General features: G+C 40.5%; 1 protein-coding gene across 1 annotated transcript; it reads right to left on the reverse strand.

Moving 5' to 3' along the window:
* Positions 1-413: 413 nt before the first annotated feature.
* Positions 414-26,978, reverse strand: serinc4 (serine incorporator 4). The gene is made up of 11 exons (XM_072379922.1): positions 26,576-26,978; positions 20,215-20,382; positions 17,213-17,391; positions 15,606-15,685; positions 15,197-15,290; positions 11,871-12,082; positions 10,837-10,932; positions 4,090-4,216; positions 3,899-4,011; positions 2,147-2,300; positions 414-2,069 (listed from the first exon to the last, which is right to left on the reverse strand). The coding sequence occupies exons 1-11, from the start codon at positions 26,693-26,695 to the stop codon at positions 1,862-1,864; spliced, it is 1,551 nt and encodes a 516-aa protein (XP_072236023.1). The 5' UTR covers positions 26,696-26,978; the 3' UTR covers positions 414-1,861.
* Positions 26,979-27,815: the final 837 nt, after the last annotated feature.

The following is a 27,815-nucleotide window of genomic DNA, read 5'->3' on the forward strand; positions in this document are numbered from 1 at the left end:
TGTTTCCAATAACAGTTCAATATCAAACTGTTTCCAGTAACAGTTCAATATCAAACTATTTCTAATAACGGTTCAATATCAAACTATTTCCAATAACAGTTCAATATCAAACTATTTCTAATAACGGTTCAATATCAAACTGTTTCCAATAACAGTTCAATATCAAACTATTTCCAATAGCAGTTCAATATCAACATCAAACTGTTTCCAATAACGGTTCAATATCAAACTATTTCCAATAACACTTCAATATCAAACTGTTTCCAATAACAGTTCAATATCAAACTGTTTCCAGTAACGGTTCAATATCAAACTGTTTCCAATAACAGTTCAATATCAAACTGTTTCCAGTAACAGTTCAATATCAAACTATTTCTAATAACGGTTCAATATCAAACTGTTTCCAATAACAGTTCAATATCAAACTATTTCCAATAACAGTTCAATATCAAACTATTTCTAATAACGGTTCAATATCAAACTGTTTCCAATAACAGTTCAATATCAAACTATTTCCAATAACGGTTCAATATCAAACTGTTTCCAATAACAGTTGGTTTTGCAGCTGATTAATTGATTAATTTGTCTACCAAATGAGTGTTGCTTTAACATTTACAGACACACAAACAAGCTTTACATTGTGACGAGCTTAGGGAGTATTTAGTGACATCTAGTGGCATTAATTAAAGATTGCAACTAACTGAATACCCCCACCTCACCCTTTAATTCTATGTAGGAAAACTACACTAACCTGCCCGTGTTTTGTGTCCATTCTGGGCTACTGTAGTAATGTGGGGTAAAGGCCTTGAGCGTAAATGGTGACCACTTTGTTCTAAGGTTATAAAAACATTGTGATTCTTATTCGTATGCAATTTTAAACTAATAAAAACATGGTTTATGAATATTATACTTCCACTCTAAGTCACCCTATGTTACACACTGGACCTTTAATAGAGCAGAACTGTCCAGGCGCTCCTGATGTGTGTGTTTAGTGGTTATTAGTCAGATCCCCGGCTTGTTTTCTAAGTTAAAAACGATGACCACAGCCAACATGCTGCAGTTGCTTAGACCATCTGCTGTGTCACGTGTCATCATATAAAATCACATTGTAAAAACACGTTTGAGCACTTTTTATTGTACTTAGTTAAATAGAAAACGTTGGTTGTGCCCCAATGGATTCTGACTATTTCAGGGATCATTTCACAGATTTTCTACACTGAGTAAGGACCAGTTTTTTGTTGTGGTTGTTGTTCACAGCTTTGGAAAAATTTGTTCATGTTTAGAACCGTCAAATGTTTGTCTAAGATCAGAGGTTCTCTGCTTCAGGGCAGATTCTTCAGTCTTCTGAGAAAAAAGAAAAGCTATCTTTTTGGGATGTGTGCTTTTGTAACAATATTATAGCAAATATCTAGAGGTTTTTCTCTGTTATAACATTAGAAGTCTAAATGTTGCAAAGATGAAAATAAAAAAAAACAAACACTAGAATTAAAAAATCTAACATGTGTCCATCTTGATGCCTTCTTACTTTTTTCCCCACATCATGAAGAAATTCACTCCTTCTGACCCCTTTGGCAATTCATTCTGTAAATGTGTTTTGAAACCACTGTCAGGTCCTTGTTAATGCTTGAAGTTCAGGGTGTCAGGCCTGTGACTTCAGGGCCACTTCTCCATATATCCACAGGGCACCAAGCGCTGAGCTGTTTCTTCTCACACCACCGTGAGTCCTTGATCTCTGAACCCAATAATGTCCTCTCGTAAAAAATGTCCACCTGCAGGGCACCACGGGGAGCTCAGAGTCATCTGACCTCTTGTCCACATCACGTCACGTATGCTCCTCACTGCCTGGACACTCATAGGACCGTCAGACGCTAACGCTGATGTGGCGAGAGGCTGCTGTGCGACGTTTGATGCGTGAGCGCCGTGGTCTTGACTCATTCTGACAGCTGCACAGAGGACCCAGCAGCAGCCAGAGGTAGAGGACCACACAGGCCCAACAGGAGGACATCTTCACCCAGAAGGTAGACCAGCTGCCATGGGTGAAGGTGGTCTCCAGCACTGCTGACTCATAGCTGGAAGGCGACAGCAAAGGTTACAAAAGGAACTGCGTGGAAAAAGCAAAAAATGTGTGGAAATGTCTCTGACTAACCTGAACCAGTTAGTGAGGGTCATCATGACATACAGCGAGGCCAAGAAGAAGACGAAATGGAAGAAGAAGTAACTGTACGCCACTTTCTGCGTCTCATTGTGAATAACCTTCTGACAGCCTTTGTTGTCGTCATCAATCACAAACTCCTCTTCAGCTGGAAAATGAAAAAGTAACAAAGTCTGTGAGGATGACCCTTATGTCTACATTTGTCCTTTTAGATCTCGGCGCTGCATTTGATGTGATCAATCACAGCATCCTGAGGCTTGAACACGTTATCGGGATTAAAGGAGCCACATGGTCATATTGATCTGATAGATTTGAGTTTGTTAAAAAACAACGAGTCACTGAGTTCCTCAGGGCTCTGTGTCTGGACCAACATTGTTCACTTATATATGCTTTTATTAGATATTGTCATAAGGCATAAAGGCGCAGCTTCCATCGCTATGGTGATGCTACTCCACTGTACACATCCATGAAACCGATCCCTTAGACTACCCGCAGGTCTTAAAGGAATAAAAGCCTGGATGACTTTCATTTTCTGGCTCAACGGAGGTTATTGTCTTTGCGGCTGAACACCTCACAAACAAACCATTTAACACTGTAATTACACTGGATAACTTTACCGTGGCTTCCAGCACTACTGTGAGAAACTTTGGGATCAGTTTTGGTCAGGATCTGTCGTTTAACTCAAATAAAAAACTGATTTTCAGGACTGTATTCATGGGCTGTTCCAAAATATCTCTACAAAGTCTCCAGCTGATCCAAAAGGCTGCAGCCAGAGTTCTGATGAGAGATCATATTTCTCCAGTTTTCCTCTTGTTAAATCCAGGATAGATTTAAAAATTCTTCAAAATGACTAAGCTCCATCATATCTTAAAGATCTCATAGTTATCGGGCCCCTATTTTGTGGAACCAGCTGCCTTCCCTTAATGTTGGGCTTAAAATGTGTCTTTTTGGTAATTATGATAGTTATGGATGGCTCAGGTGGTCCTGAAACATCCCTTTAGTTAGTTTATTTAGGCCTAAACTGCTGGTGCATCTTTCCCCAGTCGGCTGTGCTTATTGTCCATGTACAAATATGCTATTAATGCTGTCACTGACTTTGGACTTTCCTTTTTTTCCCTTTTCCCCGGCTAAGTGTTTTTGTGTTTGTTTTTGTCACCAACAAGTTAAGACAGATGGCACATCTGACATGATAGACCTCTGAGTCTGGTGATGCTGAGGACTGTTAAAATGTTTTGCTCATTATCCTGTGCATGCTCAGTACGGGGGATCTCACTGAATCAAAGATTTTATGTAACCTGTTGGTTTTCTCGGTTAAGACTGTTTTTGATTATCCAGAATTGGACTGTATTGAATTGAAATGGATTCGTTTTAATGGGACTTCAAGCGAACCTTTTGCAAAGTGCCTAAAGACGACTTTGGTTGAAAATTGGTGCTTTATGAATAAACTGAGCTGAACTGAAATGAAAGAGTAAGCAGTGAGTAAGTGAGCAGTAAGATACATTTATGTTAAAATCTGAATTTCAAGAAATATCCAACCGACATGTGCAACAGATTCTGGACCTCAAACCCATTTCTGACTTATATAAAACAGACTTGAGTTTGGCAACTTACTAGTCTGAGAAATACATTTCTGGAGTGAATGAAGGTGTTTTTGACAGTAATCTCTGATAAGATAAGATCTTAAAACAAAGCTCAATGAGGCATAGACACAATGATACAAACCATGTTGAGAGAGTCAGTACAAACCTGCTTCCTCCTCTGGGCAGCAGAAGCAGCAGGTTGCTTTCTGGAACTCATAGCGATAAACTTTGATCATCCAAAATGGACCAAACACCTCTGCCAGGTAGGAAGCTTCATTGCTGCAGGGAGAATAGATTTGAGCTAATTAATCTCCACTAAATAGCATTCATATTCTGTAAATTCTTTGGTCTGCTTACCATGCAAAGAGAACGCAGCAGTACATGATGGCAGCTCCTATTATAGCAACAGCATTGCCTTCATTCTGGATGCCATCTCGTCCCACGCTGGGGTAGCAGACGGTCATGTTCATGCCCTGATACACCACTGACATACAGAATAATAAAATAACAACTCTGTAAGTTATACTGCCGAATAACAGAAGAAAACACCCCCCCGGTTACACTTTTATCTCTACTTCAGGTTGAGTAAATGAGACCCGATGAAAATCTAAAGCATGTTTAGATATGCAGCTCTAAGGCCAAAACTTTCTTTTCTGAAAAAGGAAATTGATCTTGTACTTTAAATGATATTTAACTGAGTGTGGAAAATGTGCAAAGTGAATTTAAGAACAAGTTTAATGCCCTTTAAAGCCTGGGTTACTTTATGAGATCATGTTCAAAGCAATGCATGATTATTTAATTGTTATCAGATGTGTTAAAAGGGTTTAAACAGAAATAAAACCAAAGAAAGATTTACTGTGGAGGTTGCATTTTTCCTGAATGACAGAAAATGCTGAAATTGGAGTTGACAAATACTAAGCAAGTTCCCATCAAGGAAACTTAACTTCTGATGGTGTTTTCCTTGATTTCTCATAGTTAGAGCGGAATAAATATGAAGCCAGGTTATTCCTATTTTCTTTTCATCTGTTTTCAATGACCAGTCCGTCATTGCAATCTTTGCTTTGCTGTTTAAATTAGTCAATATGATAAATAACTGTTTTTTTTCCTGCTGTTTCTCATTGAAAATATATTATACTATATTCTTCTTCATTTACCAAGAACAAAGAGAAAAGCTGCCATATGTTGGTCAAGTGTTGTGTCACTTTCCTCCTTCTTTCTCCTTCATTCAATTTCCTGGAAAATTCCTTTCTGTCTTGTAAAAAGGGCCTTGGCTGCACTTTCCCTTCTGGGACTCTTTCTTATAGACTCTTTCTTATAGACTCACCCTCTGGACACATACACTGTATGCACAAGCTCTAACTCCCAAGTACACACAAATAAACTCAGAAATCACGTGAAGCCTCCAGAGGCTTCTTTCAGCTAAGAGACACTTTGTGTTTGTGTGTTGTTGGCACAATAGACCCTGAGCTCAGTGAAAACACTGGCTAATTACAGGATCTAGAGCATGATATGCTCACACATGCATTTGTGTCTTGATATTTTTAAGGACTTTGCTTTCCCTTGATATCATCACAAGTAAACACAAAATCTTTAACTTTAATCTTAAATACAAGCTTGAGCTTCAAATGGCATTTTGGCAGTTTGTCCTTATATTGTCCTCACTCCCAGGGCCTAAAGCTCAAATCATTCCTCACAAAAGTAGACGTACACGTGCACAGTCAAGGTCAAGAGTCGTCAAGGGGGAGAGAACAAGTCCTGCTCTTTGTGTTGTCTTTTCAGTTGAACTCCGAACTCATTCTTCTAATGAAAAACATGAGGATCACTCTGTGTGTGCGCATAGAGTAGAATAAGACTCTGCAGCAAACAAAGACCATAAGAGGACATTAATGAAGATGGTTCGCACACATATGATGAAACACACTTAAAAATCTGCAATCAGAGCAGATGAGGAAAGAAAAGTCGGCAACAAAAGGTTAAAATTGGACATCACAGAGCTACTGACTGTGCTGTTGTGTGAGTAGTGTGTCTGCAGCTCCCAGTCTGTGGTGAAAAGGTGCTTTTATAACAGGTTCTGTGCATATTTTCTCAACAAGTTGCTACAATGTCCTGAGCTCCCATAGGATTCACACACAGACTGTACATATTCACACACCTCAACATGTGTCAGTGTCCTTTAAGAGCATGATGAAAGGAGGTATTAGTCTTTAATTAGTCTCTAATTATTCTCTTTAAGTGGACAGAGCTTCTCTTGAAAATGTTTTAAACAAGCATGAGCTGTAATGTTTAATGAGACCAATGTTTACTTAAACTTTCAGAAAAGTGGGGTTTGTATCGTTGTTTTCCATCAGCTTCGTATTAATGACACTTTTTTAATGGTTTGTGATACTAATTGATGCAGTTTTTTGAAGGAATCTGTGTCCATTCCTGCTGAATCCCAGATTTCAGCTGCTCAGCAGTCCCTGCTTGCTGTTGTCTGGTTCTCCTCTTCATGATGCTCCAACATCTGCAGCAGCAGACAGATGTGGACTGCAGGCAGGCAGCCGAGCTCACACACTCTGTGTGTATGAAGCTGCTGGAAGTCCTGCAGAATGAGGTCTGGCATCGTCCTGCTGAAATAACCACAGAAGTCACCTTGATGGCAGCATCTGTCTCTGCAGAACTCCAACATCCAGCTGTGCATCAGTGGTACCTTCACCCAGATGAAGCCCTCCATGCCATGGACTCTGCTGCAGCCCCAGACCATCACAGACGCTGGCTTTAAACCTTCCTCTGAGAACAGCCTGGATGCTCTTTCTCAGCAGTTTCTCCCAGAAGCAGCTGAAACGTGGACTCATCTGCCCACAGAACACGTGTCCACTGTCTTTCTGTCCCTCTGAGATGAGCTGGAGTCCAGAGAACTGGGCCGTGGTTCTGCTCAGAGCTGATATATGGCTTCCTCCTGGTGTGATACAGCTTCAGCTCACATTTCTGGATGCAGCCGTGGACTGTGTTGAGTGAAAATGCTTTTCCGAGCTCCTCCTGAGCCCATGTGGCTGTATGGATCATGGTGGCCTGACGGTTTCTCCTGCAGTGCTGCCTGAGGGCTCCGAGCTCATCCAACAGTGGTTTCTGTCCTTGGCCTTTCCACACTGAGATTTTTCCCAGAAAGACCAAAGTTTTTGCGATCTTGCATTGAGATGTATTTTTTTAGCAATCTATTGATGATTCTCTGTGAGAGTTTAGCACAAAGAGGTGAACCAGGACCCATCCTGGCCTGCAAAGACAAAACCTTCGGTTGATGCTCCTTTTAGACCCAATCCTGACACCCTCACCTGTCAGAATATTTCCAGAACCTTCTCTAAACTTTTCTGTTTTTCTTTGCTACCTCTCTCAACTTTTTAGTGTGTTGGTGCATTTAAGATAATTTCCTTTGGACTTGTCTGTTAAATAACGAACAAAATAAAGATTTCAGTTTATTTCACCTCAGAAAACAACTAACTTGTTTTAAATATGGGGTTTGAGGATAATTTTTGCCTTGCTACAGTGGCAAAACTTTTAAAAATCAATGCAGACTTGATGTTAATTAGAAAACAGACAGTTAACTCTTACAAAGTCGAGATTTAAAGACATAACTTAAGTCTTAACTGTCTGCAGTTCTGCACATACTTAACAGTATTGACGTAAATGTACTTGAGTAATGTTCTACGGTCTTAATAGTTTCACAGTCACTGATAGCTAAGTGCCATATACTGGTATACATTTAATCAAAGTTTAACCCTGCAAAATTTGACATTCAAATCATGCTAGGCGGCATCCAGAGTTTGGAGCTGAACCCTGTCCTGTTCTGAAAGCTGCAACAAGAAAAACAGCCAAGACAGTGAAAAGATTGACAACAAAAGAGCGTAGAAGCTGAACCTTAAACAGCTACATGTTCTCACTTTAACTGCTTGTGTTGTTATACATAAAACAGACTGACTCTGTTCCTGCAGGACTGATAGTTTTGCATTTTCCTGTTCATTAGCACAAGCTGTTTGAGAACATATGTAATAACACTGCCAGGCTGCCTCTTTGCACTATTATGTTGTCAATGGATCCATGAAGAATGTGAAACAAATATCTTTCAGTCTGTTCTCACCACAGGCCACCAGCTCAGCAGGCGGCATGTCAGAGCACATCTCATCCCAGATTATCTGTGTGTGTGTGCGTGTTTATGTGCTTGCATGTGTGTACATCTATATTTACATGCGTGATTTAGATGTGAAGCCTGGATAAGACTGACAAGCCGCTGCACTGATGTCTCAGTCATGCGGGGGCGCTTTCTCTTACCTGAGGCCAAAAGGTGAGTCATTTTGAAAGAGGTAAAAGTAAATGATGGAGTATGTGTGTGAGAATAAGAGTGTGACTGAGAAGGGCACCTCTGTATTAAATCTGTTCAGCCTGGTCTCGGCTAGATCCTGGCTAAATGGGTATGAAACAAAAATCATTGTATTACTGCAGAAGGACTCGACCTGAGCCTTTTCTTTTTCGTGGCACCCAGTACGACGGTCAAAGTGATGGATTTTAGTGAAAGGTTTGTTTGCACTTTCATGCTTTGTATATCATTTCCATCCATCTTCTCTGCCAGCTTAATCCAATTCAAGGTTCCAGGAGCCTATCCCAGCTGCCATCAGTTGAGAGGTTCGGTACACCCTGGATGGGTTACGAATCCATCACACTCACCTGCATTCAATCTGTCACAGCTGCAGTCGCTAACTCATCAGTTCCCCACTGTATTGATGCTGCTTGGTTTGTCTCAGTCGTAGTCAGATCCTTCCTATCACTGTCTTCTTGGTTATTCTTTCCAGCTCTGTTCTCTGTGTCTTTTCTCCAAATTATCTTTACCCCAGTTTGTTCCCAAGTTTTGCCTTTTTACCCTCTTATGATACTGTTGATCACTTCTGCATGTTTTGTTCTTCTTTTGTTCTTGGATTCTGCTTTTGTTAAACTCTTGTCTTCGAAGACTCCCTTCCTTGTTTTGACTCTGTCTTTGCCAGTAATTTCACCTTTTGGAATTTCCTCTCTGCATCTGGGTCCTCTATTCCTCGACCCATAACAACGGTGATCTTTTGCAGATGGAGCAGGACTTGTATCCGGTGAGCCAGAAAAAGAAGATATCTTGAACTTCTAGTTCAAGAGAAGTCATAAACATGACAAACTGCAGGACCTAAATCAACCTAATCATGTGGTTTAGGTCCCTTAACCTAATCCTTATGAAAAAATGAGTAAACGGGGAAAACAAAACACTGGGCGAAAGCCTCAAGGTAAGTTTGGGTCACTGTTTTCGACCGAGTCCTGACCACACAAAGCCATTTGGTGTAAATTTGTCTGGTCATGCACCTACTTATTATTATTATACACTGTACAAGGAACATGGAAGAGCTGCAGTGAAGTGTGTTCAAGCAGGTGCAGCACCACAGGGCTCCGTACACCCCCATCAAAACAAGACATCAGGTAAAATAAAAGAGGTTAAATGAATCTGTCATTGTGCTTTTGCATGAGTGATGAATGTTTTGTAGTGCTGTTGCTGTTGTGTCATTTTCTCAACAGTAACATTTACTGTTTAGAATAAAGATGGCGTAGGATCCAACAAGCTTCCAGTTCAGGTGTAAACTGTTAAAGCGCTGCTCTGTCATCCCGGTTTGTTGCTGTAATGAACGATGCATGGAACTAAATCCGTGCTACAGTCTGGAAACATGAAATCCATGTTGGAACCATCATATCATGCTTTAACAGAGGACTGAGGCCTGTTCTCCCGTGTCTGAGGTCCAGTAACACTGATGGTTGGCTCTGGACAGCAGAGTAACAAGAATCATGATAACAGACGCCCATCTTCTTCCAGCACAGTTGCCAACAGTGAACATGGATTTTATTTCCCCGGGCGCTCCTCACTAAGTGAAAGGGAAGTTTACATTCAAATAAAGTGTAAGAACCGGTTTAACCGGGTCGGATGAAATACAAACCTCCTGGATGACGGTCGTGTATGTAACTCGATCACCAAACCTACCAACTTCCAAATGGAAACCGTTTCCAGCTTTCTAAAAAGCTGTGTGTTCCTGTTCCAGTTATTTTCATATGAACAGTGAAAATCATGTCTGAGGTTATGAATCAAGTTTATGTTTAAAGGGGAACTGGTATTTTTAAACCTGGACCTTATTTCTGGCATGAAATACGTTCATCTACTCACTGAGAACAGTTTGGTTAAAGTCGGCGTCCTTCGGAAGATATTTAGATAACTTGCGATCCATATGAGGAAAGTGAACGGGGCTTAGACGATGCAGCCTCTAAATAAGGAATTATTTGTCTTTATTTCACCAATACTTTAAGAAGAATGAATAAATGAACACGTACTATCGCTCTGTTAGCTCATAGCTGCTGTTATGTGGCTACTTGCAGCTACTCTTACTCAAAGTCGTCGTTCAAGTTGTCAAAATCTGATAAATATCCTGTCATGTTGCACAAAACTATCAGCAGCAAACTCTGTGTGAAGTTAGCCGACTGTCACAGAGCACGGAGTGAATAAACTGTGCTGCAGGGGGGCGTGTGGATGAAGTGGTCCCAGTAGAGTGCCTGTGTAGAAATCCCTCCGTTAGCTCTCCTATAGCTGCAAGTAGCCACATAACAGCAGCTATGAGCTAACAGAGCTATAGCACACGTTCATTCATTAATTTGTCTTAAAGTATTGGTGAAATAAAGACAGATAATGCCTTATTTAGAGGCCGACTTTCACCAAACTGTTCTCGGTGAGTAGATGAACGTATTTCATTCCAGAAATAAGGTCTAGGTTTAAAAATACCGGAGTTCCCCTTTAATGACAGTTTTCTAATACATGTACAGTGCAGACTGTATTTAAATGGCTGCTATGAGAATTCAGTGCCTTAAGTTAAAGGTCATGTCTGTTCAGAGGCCAAATGATGCCCAACAGACAGACGGGTGTCAATGAATGTTTGTCATCCTTGTTTTGATGTTAGCCCTGTCAGATAAAATTATTTTTTTCCATCATGTATCAGGGAGACATCCCTGATTGATTGATTGATTGATTGATCAGTTGGCTGTCTCTGGGCTCCTCTGGCCGGGGAGTTAGCTTACCTTTCTCCGGTGGGCGGCTGGACAGTGCAGAGAAAGTGAGGTACATGACATAACAGCTGATGATGGAGGCCTGAAGAAGCCCGGATCGAGGTTGTTCTGCAAAGACAAAGATAATAACACCATGTAAGTACTGTGAGCAGTCAACAGGACATGGTGAAAAAAGGTCCATTTTGTGTAATGATGGATGAATTCAAACAGAGGAATTGTTCCTTTCAGAGACTTTTATGAATTTGTTGCATTGATTAGTGGTCTTATGCTGTGTTTGGTTTCAATGTTTGCAGCATTTTTAATATCCAGATGAAAGAAGGTCTAAACTGATCTTCAATGTTTTCAAGAAATTTGCATTTTTTGTAAATCAGTAAAACTTTTCACAGCAATAAAGCCTCCTTGGTCTCAGACCACTGAGTCCTACTTGGTTTGCAAACAGCCTGAAAATGCTTGGCAAAAACTTTAATGCCATAATCTCGAGATCACGAGTTAATTTGCTTATGATCTTGATCACTAAGCTGATTTTGCAGTGATATTTATCTCGAAATAGAAATGCTTTTCATGTTTTATTTATGTTTGAGAAACCGAAACTTTCACAGGTTGCACGAGGGAGCCACTTTCTTCTCAACAAATGTTATTAAGTCAACATCACAGAATAACCAACTTCTGCTGCTGAGACAATAGCCTCAAAATGAATCATTGTGGGCAAACCTGCTCTCGGCTTCCTTATTGGACAACTTTGGGTATTGTATGTAAATATTCTGATTGTGTAAATTTGGTTAATTTGTGATATTTCTGCAGCTATGTTCTGTAACTTTGGACTGAATGGAACTCATCCCAAAAGCCATTTTTAAATAAATCTAAACCGCATCCTTTTTGGCTTTTGATACCAAAAATCTTTGCATATAAGCTCCCAAAACAGATGATTTGAACTATTATTAGCAGCACTGGTTTTTAACAGGTAGATGTTTTTTGTCCAGAAGAGGACTGAATGTTTCACTGCTGAAAACTGATGACAGACACGTGAAGGCCTTTCACCAACTCACTCTGCTTCACGCATGGTGTGACGGCGATGAAGGACATGAGGCCGCAGAGTCCCAGGTTAACCCAGAGCAGGACTTTGTTGAAGTGGCAGGCGATGGGGTGGGTGTAGTACTTGTACATGAAGGTGAAGGCCATGGTGGCGATGGTGTAGAAGAAGAGGGTGGCGCACATCACCGCCAGGTACCAGCGTTTGTTTTCTGCTGCTCCGGTCAACCTGGGGGGGGGCACAGTGATGGTGTTAGCTCTACATGCTTCTGACACTGACATTCACTCTGCATCCATACTGCATGTATCAGAGTAACTTTGAAGATTGGGTTATTAAGTTGTTTTACATGTGTCCAAAACGTAGTTAAGTCATAATAAAGGTGCAAAAATTGTGGGATAGAAATGTTTTTTATTGCGGTTTTGGTTTTGAACTGAAGGCATCAAGGATGATGTGATGCAAACCTTTAATATTCAAAACTAACTGTAATCCATCATCATGTTTTCCATCCGTATCTAAACCTAACATGTATTTGTTATTCCTTTTCCAGACCAAGTAGAAAGGTGTTGGGAGTGACCTTGTTTCTCTTGGATGACGGTAGGTGATATAACACCACATGCCACACTTTTGGAACATCTAATAGTTGAGTATTATCACATTTATGACAGTTTCAAGTAATGCAAAACACTCACGCTGTCATGTTAGGATTTTGAAAGGCAGACATAGGCATACAATGATTTTTTTGCCCACAAATTGAGGTCATTTTTCTTTTCACGAGCCCTGCTTTAAGCTGCTCAGTTGTGCTGTAGATCAGCGCAGCTCTGACACATTTTGGTGTGAAACTGCACCAACCACAGATTATGCAGCTGCTACATTTTTGGACTAACACACCAATTACACATTATCTGGTGAGATAGGGGTGTTTGTGCTTTCACCCCTGTGCATGTGTTAAGCATCTGAGCCTTTCATTCACGTTCACCTTTTTCACGCTTGTTGGATTAAACGGCCTTTTCAGTCCTAACTGTAGACTGCATATATGTGGATATGGCCACTGTGATGTCACCAGCTACATAATGATGGGCCTGTTTTCAAAAGGACCCTCAGCACACTAATTAGAAGTGAATCTACCTAATCGCTGAAAAATGACTTGTAGGAAAAGTGCATTGAGTTAGTGTGAGTGAGGAGCCAGAGGACACGATGTGCAGCTTGTTAAGAGTTGATTATATCAAAGTGTATTTCAGTGTTCAACCAGTATTAAAAAATGTAATTTTATTTCTGACCTGAAAACAAAGAAGAAAGAGATTGTTATTTTTTTTTGGGGGGGTAGATGAAAAGCTCACACAACTATTAAGGGAATAAGAGGATTTTCTAGTTCTGTGCATTTGCCTTGGAAAATTTCCTGCTTGAATCAATCCTCTTAGTGGTTGTAGCTACAACTCTGCCATGCAGCAGCAAAGTGCAGAGGTAACTGTGGGAGACTGGCAGCCACATCTGCATGCAGCAAATCACATCTGGGACAGGTTTGGCTGATTGAATGAGGGCATGAGAAGAAATATGCAGACGGAGAAGAGGAGAACAACAAAGTTATTAAACGGGCCAAAAAAATGTCACGAACAAGCAGCAAATGGCTGGAGCTTACGTGTGTTTAGCTGTAACTGAGGCAGAACGTTGGAGTCATCCTTGCACTGATTGACTGGAATCAGCTGAGAGATTTGTGCTGACTGGTAATATATCGATTATCCATGCAGAAGTATATTTAGGTCTTTAAACCTAAGAGTTCTGACGTCTTCACATCAAAGCTCTTACGTTCAAAGGTACCTTTGACTTTAAAAAAAAAAAGATTCAAACCAGCTTCATTTGGGAATCAGTAAGAAATATCTGCTGGTTTCTGACTCAAAATAAGGTGTTTTTTTGCTGTTTTTAAAAAAAAAATCAATATTCTGGGGAACAATGCAGAAGCAAACCTAAAATGATGATTATTCGATCTGCTCACACCTGATTTTCAAAGTAATTTTTAAAGGAACAAAAGTTATCTCAATAAATAATATTTATCTCTGGCTGAAGATAACTCATACATAAAATTAAAAAGGCAATCAAGAAAGCACAAATTAAAAATCACAATTAGAAAAAGGTGAACGAAACAGAGACCAAACATTAGTAGAAACAAGCAGTTAGTTGTGCTTCTGTGTTTGAACATCTGTCGGCCTTAACAGATGATGCTGAAGTCAGCACAGTTTACAGAACTCTGCAGGACCGATAAACTCCTCATCACCAGGTCTCCTCTCCAGATGTTAATAAGGCTGCAGTCAATGTGTGCATAAATACTGCTTTACATGTGGGGACTTTCATGTGAGGACCATGCATCTCCAAAATGTCAAATTTGCTAAAAGAAAATTGTTTTTAGTTGATTGTTTTGTCTTTTTTCCTGACAGAGCGAAGGTAGAGATGATAAGACCTGAGGAATAGAGGGTGGCATGCAACAAGTGCTTGTTGCTCTATTATCCAAAAGTTAAATCAGGAAGCTTTGTTGTTTTCCATCTTCAGTCTTTTCGATCGAAAAATAAAGATCTGCATCCATATCAACTAAAGAGCGCTTATTTATCAGAATAACTGTATACTTATGGCAAAAGTTTATTTGGTAAACTCAGTCTCATGAAGGCGTGACCACGTGCACGTCTTAACACAGAGAGAGCATATAACTCCAAAACCAGGTGCTGATTTAGCAGCCTGAAGTCTTCTGGTTTCAGTTTTTCCACCAGATGTTGAACGTGGCTGCAATTGCTTCCATTCAGGCACAAGAACATCAGCAAGGCTCAGCAATTATGTTGTGTTAAGGTCTTTGCATTCCAGTTCATCTAAAAGGTGTTAAGTGCTGGAAGACCAGTCAAATTCTTAACACATTAACAAGGAAAAACAATGGAACTGGCTTCATGCATAAAATAAAATGCGTTCATCTACTCAGTTTGGTGAAAGTCGGCGTCCTTCGGAAGATAATTAGAGTCCTCGAGATCCATATAACGGAGTGAACGGGGCTTAGACAATGCAGCCTCTAAATAAGGCATTATCTGTCTTTATTTCACCAATACTTTAATATATACACGGATCTCGAGGAATCTAAATATCTTCCGAAGGACGCCGACTTTCACCAAACTGTTTTCGATTAGTAGATGAACGCATTTTATTCCAGAAATAAGGTCCAGGTTTAAAAAAACGAACTTCCCCTTTAACAAAGCCAGCCCCAAAGCAAGTGTCAGCATACTTCACCTGCAAAAAGTTTTACATTTTCAATTAAAATCTACATTTTCAGCCATAAAACATTTTTATTCATGGGACTTCCTCACTCACCAGTTCTTGTTCCAGGTGTGTGCAAAAGCCGTGATGAGGATGAGTTGGATGAGGATGAAGGCAAATCCTCCCACCACACCAACATAATGCCAAGCTGAAAGAGGCCATACAATGATTTATTTTAGGGAAGTGATAAAAGGAGCAACAAACACAGGAGATGGATCATAAATCAGCGGTGATATCAGTCTTGTATCACCACCACATTTATTGTTCCAAAGCAAAGTGAAAACACACTGCAGAGATTTATGGGGCAATAATTATTTCCCTGCAGCAGGTCGACATGAAGAGACTTTTCAGGAGCAGGTTGTTGCTGCCCTCTAGAAGCATTTAGAAGGAGGTGCGTTTACACTGTCGTCTGTTCTGTTTTTAACCTCAGGTGTGTCACGGTGGACCAGTGGAAACACCTCACCGTGCAGGAAGGACTCCGTCGGGATGAAGAAGGCAGCAGTGCACATCCCGAGCAGCGTGATGAACTTCAGAAACCAGAAACTACAGAGGAAGGGAAGCAGAAAAACAAAAACTTATACATAAACACTTCAGTTTTTACACATATTTTAGCCCAATGTTCACTACAAATCACAAGCTATTCTCATTTTATGTTAAAGGGATATTCTTTATTTTTTTCTTATGTGGGAAAGGAAATAAATCCTGACGGACAAGCTAAAGCTAAACTTTACTTTGTCCCTTTTTTAACCACAGAACAGTCACGTTTAGGAGATTTGAGATGTTCTAGACAAAGAAAAATGAGCTGTTGAGTAGCTGTTGGCTTGGACCATCCGTCAGGATTCTGAACCATCTGAGTGAGAGGTATCTGTTAAAATATATAATATATTTTTAACTAGCCACCTACATCGATAAACCATTTTTGCTCTGCTTAAGACATAAAGAATCTTAAAACTTGCTTTAAAAAGTCCAAATTTTCAATACTTGTGAGAATCTTTAAACAATCATGCATAAGTATAACAGTTTCATCCTCCTGCTGCTGGAAGAAAATATGAACAAATACTTTCCTATGTATTTTGTTTATGGCATTATGAAGAAATCAAAGTATTTTTATCAGGGTGAAATACTCAAAAAATGTCTGCTTCTTTGTTTTTATGACAACCTTTTGAGAGTCCATATGATGCTAATTCACAGGCTCCTAATTTTACTTTGGGGGTGTCTACAAGACTAAGTTTAGATGCTTAAATGTTCACAGAACACATTATTTTTCTCATCCTGTATGTTGCTGCAGCACCTCTTTTCATCTCCTGTCTGAAACATTTTTGTTTTAGCCTCTGTCTCTTTAAAAATCTCATTTCAAATGGCCTCGTCTGCTCTTATTCTGGAGAGCAATGCACCAAACATCCATCTGTGAACCCTTGAAGCTTCATTAATGCACATCTACATATTACAGCTTTCTGCTGCCAATTGGGGGCAGTCTTAAAAATATTTAGAACAATATGAGGTGTGAGCTGCTGTCGTTTGTTCTTGTGTTTTTATGTTCCAGTTCTTTCTTTAATAGTCTTTATTGAGACACAATAGTAAACCATCTTTTTCGATTATCAAAGGATTATAATCGGAAACATGAAAATCCCACAAGCAGAGTGAGCAAGTTTTTCTTAATCTCCCTTCAGACAGTCTCTATGTGACTCTGTCTGGTGTCTATGAAGGTTTCAGCAGGGCACTGGGTCACTTACTGACCCCTTCCAACAGTCCAGTAAGAGCTGTAACCTCTGCCAAAGACCCTGTGGCCTTTCACTGATGCACCAGTAAGACTCTTATTGCAGAGAGGAACGGCGACCCAGTCTGTCAAATCCTAATCCAAGCTACGTCACGGCATTAATCGACTACACTGTGATGGAAAGTGCTACGACAAGAAGCTTTAAATAGACTGACAAGCCCGGTCAGGTGAGTTGATTAAGAAAACACTTTCCCCTTACATATCATAGAAACATGCAGATGCAAAGGTCCTGGATTATGATGGTTAAAAGTGACCAGTACTGTTCTGCAAGAAAATCCAGACGACTGACTGACCCGTTGTGTATGAGCGCTCTGAAGTCCTGACTGGACTTCACGTCTATGAGGAAGATTGCCATCATCAAGTAGAAGCAGGAGGTCCCAAAGCAGACTCTGTACACCGCCGAGTAGCCCACCAGCATCTCACAGTGGCCTCCCCCATGCGCTTGGTCACACACCACGTTGAAGAAAGGCACCTAAAACAAGCACAAGATGATCAGATACGACCGCATCCGAGCGTCTGGGTGGATTCAGCAATCTGAGGTTTCATATTTTGATAAAAATCTTTAAAGAAAATAAAAATAAAATCAAGGCAGACTTATAAATAATGTTTAAATTCATGTCATTTTAGTTTTTAGTGTCCACATCTTTAAGGTAAGTTAGACGAACATCATTTCCAGAAAGGTTTTGACATTTTTCTGAAATGCATGTAGAAAATTTGTTTTAACCTTTGTTTAACAGACAATGATTTTCAGTGTCTTCACTGATCATCTTTGGGCAAAAGAAGGCAAAAACACGCTAATAGACTCTACAGTAACAGTGTTCTGGAAGATTCTGTGATCAGCAGGTTGATTGGTGACAGGTGAGGGTGTCAGGGTTGGGTGTAAAAGGACGGTTTAGTCTTTTCAACCAGGGATGGTCACAGCAGGTCACTTTGTGCCAAATCCTGTTAGAGAATCATCAATATGTTCGAAGCGATTATTTGTTCCTGCAGATTGTAAAGAACTTTAGTCTTTTAACATCGACAGAGCAGAATGTTGTGAAAACATTCAGGTAGTCTGGGTAAAAGGCCAAGGACAGAAACCCTCAAGCCCTCAGGTGGCGCTGCATGAGACACTGTTACACCTTTAATTATCAACGTAGCCACTTGGGCTCAGGAGTAACACTGAAAACCATTTTCACTCAACGCACTTCACAGCTAAGCACGGTTGTTTGTGCTGTCCATGCATGCGATGCTCAAGTTAAAACAAGTTTGGGTGCAGCGCCTTGGGGACAACGCCTCGATGTGTCCAATCAGAGGAGCTTCTTGATGAGCCTAAAGTCTCTGAACTCCTGTCTCGTCCTGAGTATATTAATAAACTCAAACCCTCTTAGCTGCAGCTCATCTCCTCCTCGTCATCATCATCATCATCAGTAAAAGTAATACCAGGGCTTTGTTTGCGCTCTCAGCTTCACATATACGTCCCGAATCCAAGTCTGAAGCTGGAAAAACTGGCAACTTAGTGGATTTTTGAATAATTTGCGAGTAACCAGTACTGAATTTGGAAGTGTTTAGCCTGTGTGCTGCTTTCTCTCCTGGTCTGCACCATAAAACATGCAGTGAACATAGCATGTATCGTATCCTATGTGAAAGCAGCTTTACACAAGAAATATCAGCTCTGTGCAGAACCACGGCCCAGTTCTCTGGACACCAGCTCATCTCAGATGGACAGAAAGACAGTGGACACGTGTTCTGTGGGCAGATGAGTCCACCTTTCAGCTGCTTCTGGTGATGAGAAAGAGCATCCAGGCTGTTATCAGAGAAAGGTTTAAAGCCAGCGTCTGTGATGGTCTGGAGCTGCATCAGAGTCCACGGCATGGAGGGCTTCATCTGTGTGAAGGTACCACTGATGCACAGCTGGATGTTGGACATTTTAGAAGAGACATATGTTATTCTTTTCATTTTCTTTTCCTGGGAGGTCCAGGACAATGTCACACCTCATTCTGCCAAACTTCTATAAGCCTCATACACACAGAGTGTGAAGGCTTGACTGAACTGCCTGCAGTCCACATCTGTCTCCTATTAAAAATATATGGAGCATCATGAAGAGGAGAACCAAACGACACCAATCACAGACTGCTGAACAGCTGAAATCTTCTTTTGATGGACTCAGTTTCAGCTGAGAAATTGAAACCATTAGTATTCTCACTTCCCAAACCATTAAAAAGTGTCACTAAAAGGAAGCTGATGGGAAATATGACTCAAAAACTTCTCTCATTTTCTAGATTTGTTCATATTTTCTGGAAACAAATCTGTTTGTTGAAAATGGTTTATTTGGATTTGTGTTAAGCAAAGGTTCGAACCAATGAACAAATCCCATATTTAAGTATTTTCGCATTTTAGAGAACTTTCCAACTTCCGAGAGCCAAAAATCGTGCTTTTTATAAAAGTTGTTCCAGCTGATGTATCTGAACTGGAAACAAACTGGTTTCAGGAAGCAGTTTCAGGAAGACGACACATCCCATGCTGGTAATGAGACCTCACTCAGCATGTGGCCCTTATTGTCACATCTTCATAGTGACATCACTGTGGTTTATAGGAACCCTTCTATGAATGGATAAGTTGATAAGTTAAAAGATGAGCTTGCGAAAAGTGGGAATTTTTTTGATCAGTTGCGGACGACAAAGAGAATTTGCCCAAAGTCTTTGCTGAAAAAATGTTGTGTTGTCAGATAAGGTGATATGCTTGTCGGATTTAAAGGAGCTGTCCAAGATCACACTCAGGTTTGTTTTTATTTTTTACAGAAGATCAGTGGTTGGAAGTAAAAGCCAACCGTCAGGGTTACCTACAAAGTCTCATCGTCCAGATAAACTCATCTTACTTTGTTTTCATTAAGAACAAGGACATTTTAATTCATTGTCAGTTTAAGTAAAGTCTGCAATGGATGTTTTAGTTTTTACTTTCATTGTCATTTGCACATTTTAAAAAAAGTAGGCCCTAAAGGCAACACTTGCAAACAGTACAGGGCCCAGGCAGGAGCCTTGAGGTATTCCACACATGAGCAGGGCTTAAAAAAGCCACAACACTATCCTCATGCATATGAATGTTTGGGAGCAACTTAGTAGGCAGGTAGCATAAGGCCATTAGACCCCTACTGGAGGCAGAATCTTCCATATAGGCAGAATTTCACCCAGCTTCAGTATTGCAGGTCTTTACTGATGTAATTAGACACGGATGGGGGTTGAACCCATGATCTTTGGTTTACAAGACCATGTCTATGCTGAGTTTGAAAAGATTGCAAATACTGTTTCATACTCACATTTTCCCTGACAAGCTCAGAGACGGTGCGGGAAAGCATGAGGCAGGACACAGCACAGGTCATGATGTGAAAGAGGGTGTACATGATCCGCGTACTGGTGGAGGATTTGACCGGAGGGCAGAAGGCACAGCAGAGCGAGCAGGGAGCCGGTCCACAGCAGCAGCATATCTGTGGAGGACAGGAGGGTGAGAAAAAGTCATTTTCACTTTCATTCACCTGCACAGATGTGACAAGGGAGATAAAACTGAAACCTCTCCTCAGTTATTCAGGGTGGTACCGGTTAGATAGAACCCTCTGCAGCGCGCACCTTTGAGCCAAGCTTCTACTAAAAAGCACATAAACCCCAAAATAAAACTGGCTGCTTGACCTCAGCCTTGCAGAAAATGAACCCATATTCTATTATCGTATTTTGAAAAGAAGCCATGTTTTTCTCAACTGTGAATCAATGAAAGAGTGAAAACAGTTGAGCCTGGATCTTTCTGCTCAGACCAATCCTACTCATTCATCTTAGTGTAGGAACCAATACACCGTCTATAGTATGAATTGATGATGTTTTTTTTTTCTTGGGGACAATTTTCAGTTTAACAAAAAAACAAATGTGTCATACATATGCTCAGGTACAGCATTGTGTGCCTGAGTAGCACCTTACTGTATAAAGGTGGCTTAATTATAGCACTCATCCTGACTGTGGGACCCCTTTTATTCCCTGGAGAAAATATCTACTCCACATGACTGCTATTGTATAATTTGCCTTATGTGCACATAAAGGTCCCAGAGCTTTTTTGCAGGGTCGAAAATATATTTTCAGTGTCGGGCATGTTTAATGTCCTCTGTAGTCTAAGGTTCAGGGTAGATTAGGCAAATCAGGCGCTCACCAGAGTGTCCGTAGTGCTACACTGAGCCTACAGTAAAACCGTGAAGTCTGCTTCAGCTGTTTTAACTCAAAATCTGTTGGTGTTGCACTCTTTTAGGGGGCGTTATTTCTGCCCTGGAGCATAACCACTGTGAAACTATTGGATATTAAAAATGTAATGCTCTAAATCATCGTTGTCTTGATTGTCCACTAAATAGGTAGCGGTGGCTTGGAGAGTGCGCTTCAGCTGTATTAACTCAAAGTCTGTTCATGGTAAATGTTTCTATGCGGTTTTTTCTTATGTTTGTCCTCCCAGTTGTCTCCCACTTCATGGTACAAACATGACGAAGTGCAAATCAGCTCTATTTACTTAAAAATCTGTTAATGTCACGCATTTCTTCAAGGTTTTATGTCTTAGAGCGTAGCAGCTGTGAAATAACAAGAGATAACTGTTTCATCGCACTGATTTCTTTCTTTCTTTCTCGTTACAATCTTAAATCTTAGCCCAGACTACTAACAACTATTTCTGTGATACAGCTTGAAGTTAACAGATTTTAAGAGCTACTGCGAATACTACACCTGAAATGACAGAAATGCATGAATACAATGCTAGGAATACTGTCCCAATCAGAAATTTTCAGCTCTTTTTCAGCCCTTTTTCATTTTTGGGGCTGAAATTTCCGCCCCGCAACTCTTTTACCTCTGATTCCCACGGTCGAAGCAGAGGGAGCCAAGGCAAGGACCCACTAAGACACCCTGATTACTGGCAGTGGTTCATGTTGAAAGGCAGCTTAAGTGTGTTTTGCGCTGCACAAACTTCATTGGAGGAACAGAAACCTTTGAATGAATGCCTCTGATTTCTCAGGCTTCCATCAGAGAAACAGGGGTCTAAAGAACGTTTATAGCACCAGGAGTCCCTTATTGGAGAGCAATTTTCTGAAGGTTCAACCAGTTTTAGGGCAGGGCTTCAACCACAGAATGCTGCTGGTTTGTCTGAAAAAGTCTAAGCTGCAAACAGGTTTTACTTGCAGATTGTGACCAACAATGATGTGAAAGTCCAAGAGATTTTACAGCTAAAACGCAAAATTGTCCAAATTGCTTGTTATGTTAAATAAAACAATTAAATTATTTTATGCAAGACTTTGGAAAATTGTCATCCTACAAAAAGAAAAAAAAGAAAGAAGATGTTGACTCATATTTTTCATGCTGGTTTTGGACTGAAATGTTCTGTCACATCCAACACTGTATAAAATCAACCATAAAACAATGATCAGCTACTGAAATGCTCTATTAAATAAAAGTAGTCACTCTTAATCTTATCAGGGAACACTTGAGATTGGATGCTCAAAGTCCAGGCTTTAAAGGCCAAACTGTTTGGAGTCATTTTGAAGTTGACCTGGTAATAAGAACGGTGGCTCGGTGCCAGATAACCTACATTATAGTTCATGCCGGTGGGATGTTTGGTGGAAGTTTAATCTAATGAGTCCAACAGCATCTGGCTGGCTCTGATTCTGTGCTGTGGACTGGATGCATGCCCAGCACCGCTGATCCTGAACTAAATCTAAGGAGGCGAAACCTACATGTTCATCTGTCTGATGCTTCTGCAGATTGCTGTGCGGAGGTCTGTCTGGTTTATCGAGGTCAAAACGTGATGAGTGGGATGGGAAGAATTGCTCCAGCTATTAAATGCAGTCGTACTTTTCCGATTTCGCTGTAAACTGCCAGCTGATTGACAACATCTGGGACAGGATAGAGCACTGCGTGATGTATGAATGCATGCCGGTGCAGTGAATCCCGATATATTAGTACTCATCACATGCAAATCATAATCTGAAGGATAATACAGAGAAGATTAACCAACATCTTCTTGCTGAAGGGAAGATTGAACAAAAATAGATCTTAAACTGTTTATGGTAGCTCAAAAATGATTTAATGCAATGAAATGTGCAGACAGTTTGCTTGAATTATGTCTGAGCCCATGAACCTCGAAATACTGACCACCTTTCAGGGAGATGTTGGCCTTATTTAGACCACATACCTTTTAATGACTGCTGCTTTTCATCACATACTTCTCTTTACTCATCTCCATCACTACTTTAGATTTATAATATATATACATATATATATATATATATACTTTAGATAATGTACACTGTAGGTTTGGTGAACCAACAACTTGTTTAACATGTTCATTGTCTATGTCATATTTATTATTTAAAGATATCAATTGCTTTGTTTGTGACTGAAATCATAATAACTGAGCGCTAAAAGACCACTGCATCACTCATCACATGACTTTACATCAAAGGCATGTTATTTTGTTGAAGAAAGTGATGTGATTTTTTTTTCATTTGGCCAATTTAAGGTCATTTTTTAGTCTGTGCAGAATTGTGCCTCAAACAAACAGAAAAATCTTAATAAAACTTTCAAAACTTGGTTGAGCCATCTCACAGATACACAGGTGTCTGTCCTGTGGCCTAGTTTAAGGTTCATAATACAGGATTACTGCTCGCAGAGTGAAGTTGTTGCAGTGAGGAAGGGAGATTATCTGCTATAAACACAGAATAATCAGATAGATTTAAAAATAGCCAAATAATGCAGTAGGTCATAATGTATACCCTGACCAAATGTCAGTGTCCGATCTGATGGGAAGACAAAAAAAAGGTTGTTATCATTGAGTTAAGCGTCCTCGTTTCTTTATAAATCCAAGCGGTGTTAGTTTGTGCGCCACCTGAACCTTTAATGTTCACTCTGTAAAACAGAAACATGGAGCAGAGTCACTCCTGTTGTTCCACTGAAGCTGATTACATCTCCTGTATTTGTCTTCCTTAAGTATCGAGGAAGCTAATCTGAGCAATAATCCTGCATGAATCACACTCTTACTTCACCACTGATCCACTTTAGTTTTCACGATGCTCTGTGAAAATACCGTCAGCAGTATTCACTTTACCTTTAGATATTTACCTTTAGATATTTATTGTGAGAGTAACTTTTGATGTGAGTTTTCTCTTTAATGTTTAAGATAAAGCAGACTTGTATTGGATTTCACTTTTTTATGTTATTACTGTTCATCTACAAATCGTGAAACTGAATCGAACTTGTCTTGCAGAATTTTCACCACAGTCCTGCACTTTTCTACTTAATTTTCACCCACAAATGATTAAGTTTAGCTGTCAGTCATGCATTATGGCACAAACACTCATATTACACCTTTTCTGGTGAGACTTTGCTTTTACTCACAGCAGATTACTTCTGTTTTTCCAACCATGAGGACAAACTACAGATTTGAATATGCATCATAACAACTGTTATCAATCCAGCCACTTGCTTCACTCGTGGTTTCAGTTATTGTGGATAGATGGGGGGGAAATTAGTCACAAACTACTGTTTCAAAGAGATATGTTACAATTATCTGCTGTTCTTAATTAACTAATCTAATTAACTGCAGCACTAAAACAACCCACACTGTTACGGGTCATATTGTCTTACTTTAAAGAATAAGGTTGAGTATGTTCTTTAGCATTTTCATTTCATAAAATCCAACAAAATTGAAAATACCAACCATGAAATTACACACATACATGGTCCTGCTGGAGGAAATATCTTCTGTCTAGCTTCAGTCCACAGCTGAACTGAACTGTGAGGTGATGTTCTATAAATACCACAGAAACCAGTTGTGTTAAAGAACTGAAAAAGCCCCCTTTTAAAGGGAAAATGATGAGCTGGCACCTATAATTAGTTTATACGTGAAAACAGTTTCTTATTCATCCGAACTAAGGTTCTTTTTTTATTTATTTGTTTATTTATCTATTTTCAATTACCTCACTGACCAACTTCATTATATTTAAAAGATTAGATTTTCATGCTAACAATACACTCAATGACACTTTATAATGGTTTTGGGAACTGAGGAAACTGATTGTTGCAGTTTTTTGGAGGAATCTGTGTCCATTCCTGCTGAATCCCAGATTCCAGCTGCTCAGCAGTCCCTGGCTGCTGTTGCCTGGTTCTCCTCTTCATGATGCTCCAACATCTGCAGCAGGAGACAGATGTGGACTGCAGGCAGGCAGCCGAGCTCACACACTCTGTGTGTCTGAAGCTGCTGGAAGTCCTGCAGAATGAGGTCTGAAATAACCACGGACCTCCCGGGAAAAGACGGCACCTTGATGGCAGCATCTGTCTCTCCAGAACTCCAACATCCAGCTGTGCATCAGTGGTACCTTCACCCAGATGAAGCCCTCCATGCCATGGACTCTGATGCAGCCCCATACCATCACAGACGCTGGCTTTAAACCTTTCTCTGAGAACAGCCTGGATGCTCTTTCTCATCAGTTTTTCCCAGAAGCAGCTGAAACGTGGACTCATCTGCCCACAGAACACGTGTCCACTGTCTTTCTGTCCCTCTGAGATGAGCTGGAGTCCAGAGAACTGGGCCGTGGTTCTGCACAGAGCTGATGTTGCTGTATTGATCATGATGGCATGACAGTTTCTCACGCTGCCTGAAGGCTCAAAGGTCATCCAACAGTGGTTTCTGTCCTTGGACAAAGTGATTTCCCCAGTTTCCTTGGCTCTTTTTAACGATATTCTGCTCTTTAAATGTTGAAAAACCAAGGAATTTTGCAATCTTGCATTGAGAAACGAGCTTATTGACCTTTCTCTAATGGAGTTTCATGTTGTGACACATCTTCACTTTGAAAGGCTAAGTCTTTCATAGATGCTCTTTCTATAACTGACGCCCTCATCTGTCACCACTTCATCGCCTGAGTGTAGAATCTTCCTGAACAATGTTTTTTTTTCAAATCTAAAAACTTTTTAAAAATTTTCTTAGCAAAATAATGCTGGTCAGTGAAATTACGAAAAATTATCTCTTTGGACCTGTATCTGTCAAGTAAAGATTGATACAAATTATAAATGTATTCATTTATTTGACATATTTTTATCAAAAAGACCGAACATCTGGAATCTCATAGAGCCACTTTCTAATCATTGGATTAGTTTGTGTAGTTGTCTCTGATATGCCGCCAAACCTGTAAAAGTCTTGAAAAATATTTTTCTTTCATCTGTTTTCAGTTTGTTCTGCTTTAATGTTTCCATTTTGTGGTTTTTAACACTTCAGGTTCTCTACATCTCACAGGTAAATGTGTCAGATTGATATTTTACAACAAAGTTCACATATTAATGCATCGCTTCTAATAATCCAATTTTACGATATGAAGTAAGAAAAGGGGACACTTTTTCTTTAACTTCTTCCTCTTCTCAGAGTTTTATACTTTTACATGTTGCTATCTTAACTTCAGCAAAATATCTAAATACTTCTTCCGCCTCTTAATAAACATCTTGCCATTACACGACTAAGAATGTATCAGAAACTCATTGGATAATCCCAGATAAGCAATCCCAGACTTATATAAGAATATTGTAACAAGTAAAAGACATATCTGCACAGTCAGTACTAATCTGAGTCAGCAGAAACTTTGCCACTTCCAGCTGCCGCTCATCAGCTCTTACCTGATAGGCCAACATGTTGAGGAAGTAGCTGTAGACGCTGGTGCGGCTCATCCCCTGCGTGGCCGACATTGTGCCTTTCAACTGCTTTTCCTCTACCACCACAGTTCTACATTTCGCCATGAACTTCCAGCACAAGCAGTTTTTCTCAGAGCGTCTGCAAAGATGGCATCCTCACATCCTCAAAGAGGCCAGAGCACAACCTCTAACAGGCCTGTCAGAAAAGGAAAAGTAAAACCCCAAAATCCAACAGGTTGTTCCCACACACTCCTTATGCTGGATTAGCAGTAAATCTTGTCCGGCTGTGCTCCCTGCAGCTGAGATCCTCAGCATGAGCCCCAGTTCAACTGCTCTCGGTCCACCCTCACAGGGAAATAAGTTGTTTTTTTGCCCATATCCTGCCTGCCTTCGCTCTGCGGCTGTGTTGGTTGCTGCCAGAAAAGAGGGAGAGATGGTGGCGAATGCTTGGTGCCTCCCTCATCCCTCCCCCCGTCCCGGTCAGATTAGGCAGAGAGTGAGTGAGGAGAGAGAGGTGGGGGTGAGGAGAGGAGGAGGAGGCGGGGGAGGAGGTCGACAGGGACCGTGTGTCTGTCCCATCTGTCCATCCCATCCCTTCCCCCAGCGTTGTACAATGGGATTGGTCATTTCTTGTATCTAATCCGGATTTCCAAAATTAAGCAATTATCCCATTTGATTTCTAGTTGCTGGAGCTCAGCACCCTCTGCAAGATCTCGTCCAAGTCTGCGTCTGTGTGTCACTCACATCCTTAAGCTCAATAAGTTGTCATGATTGCATTACGACCCAGAAACACGGAAATTACACTGATTGAATGTACGGATGCCTGTTGTGGTGCATTAGCACATGTTCTTACAGCTAATAATAAACAGGTCAGAGGGTTTTTGGACCCTTGAATGAGGGGCCCAAAAGCCCTAAAGCTGAAAAAACAAAGAGCTGCAGATAAAAGTTCCCCCTTCAGATGATTTGCACTTTGTACTTTATGTGTTTTCTATGCTGAGCAGCAGCAGTGAAATGAAACGATGTGCGTGGTAGCTGTGGAAAAGAGTGGCATGTATGAAGAGAGAGTCAGATTAGATTTGGGTTAGTGTGCAGGCCTCAGCAGCAGGATAATCCCGTCGCAGTTCAGCTCTGACCTCTCGGTCAGGATGACCTTCATCAGCACAGACAGGACCTCAGTGGCTGCAGCCTGTTAGTCTTTCTGAGTGAGCTGGAAGCCGTCCGACTG

Source organism: Leuresthes tenuis, unplaced genomic scaffold, assembly GCF_036924035.1.
Source record: "Leuresthes tenuis unplaced genomic scaffold, fLeuTen1.0.hap1 SCAF_2, whole genome shotgun sequence".
Lineage (NCBI taxonomy): Eukaryota > Metazoa > Chordata > Actinopteri > Atheriniformes > Atherinopsidae > Leuresthes > Leuresthes tenuis.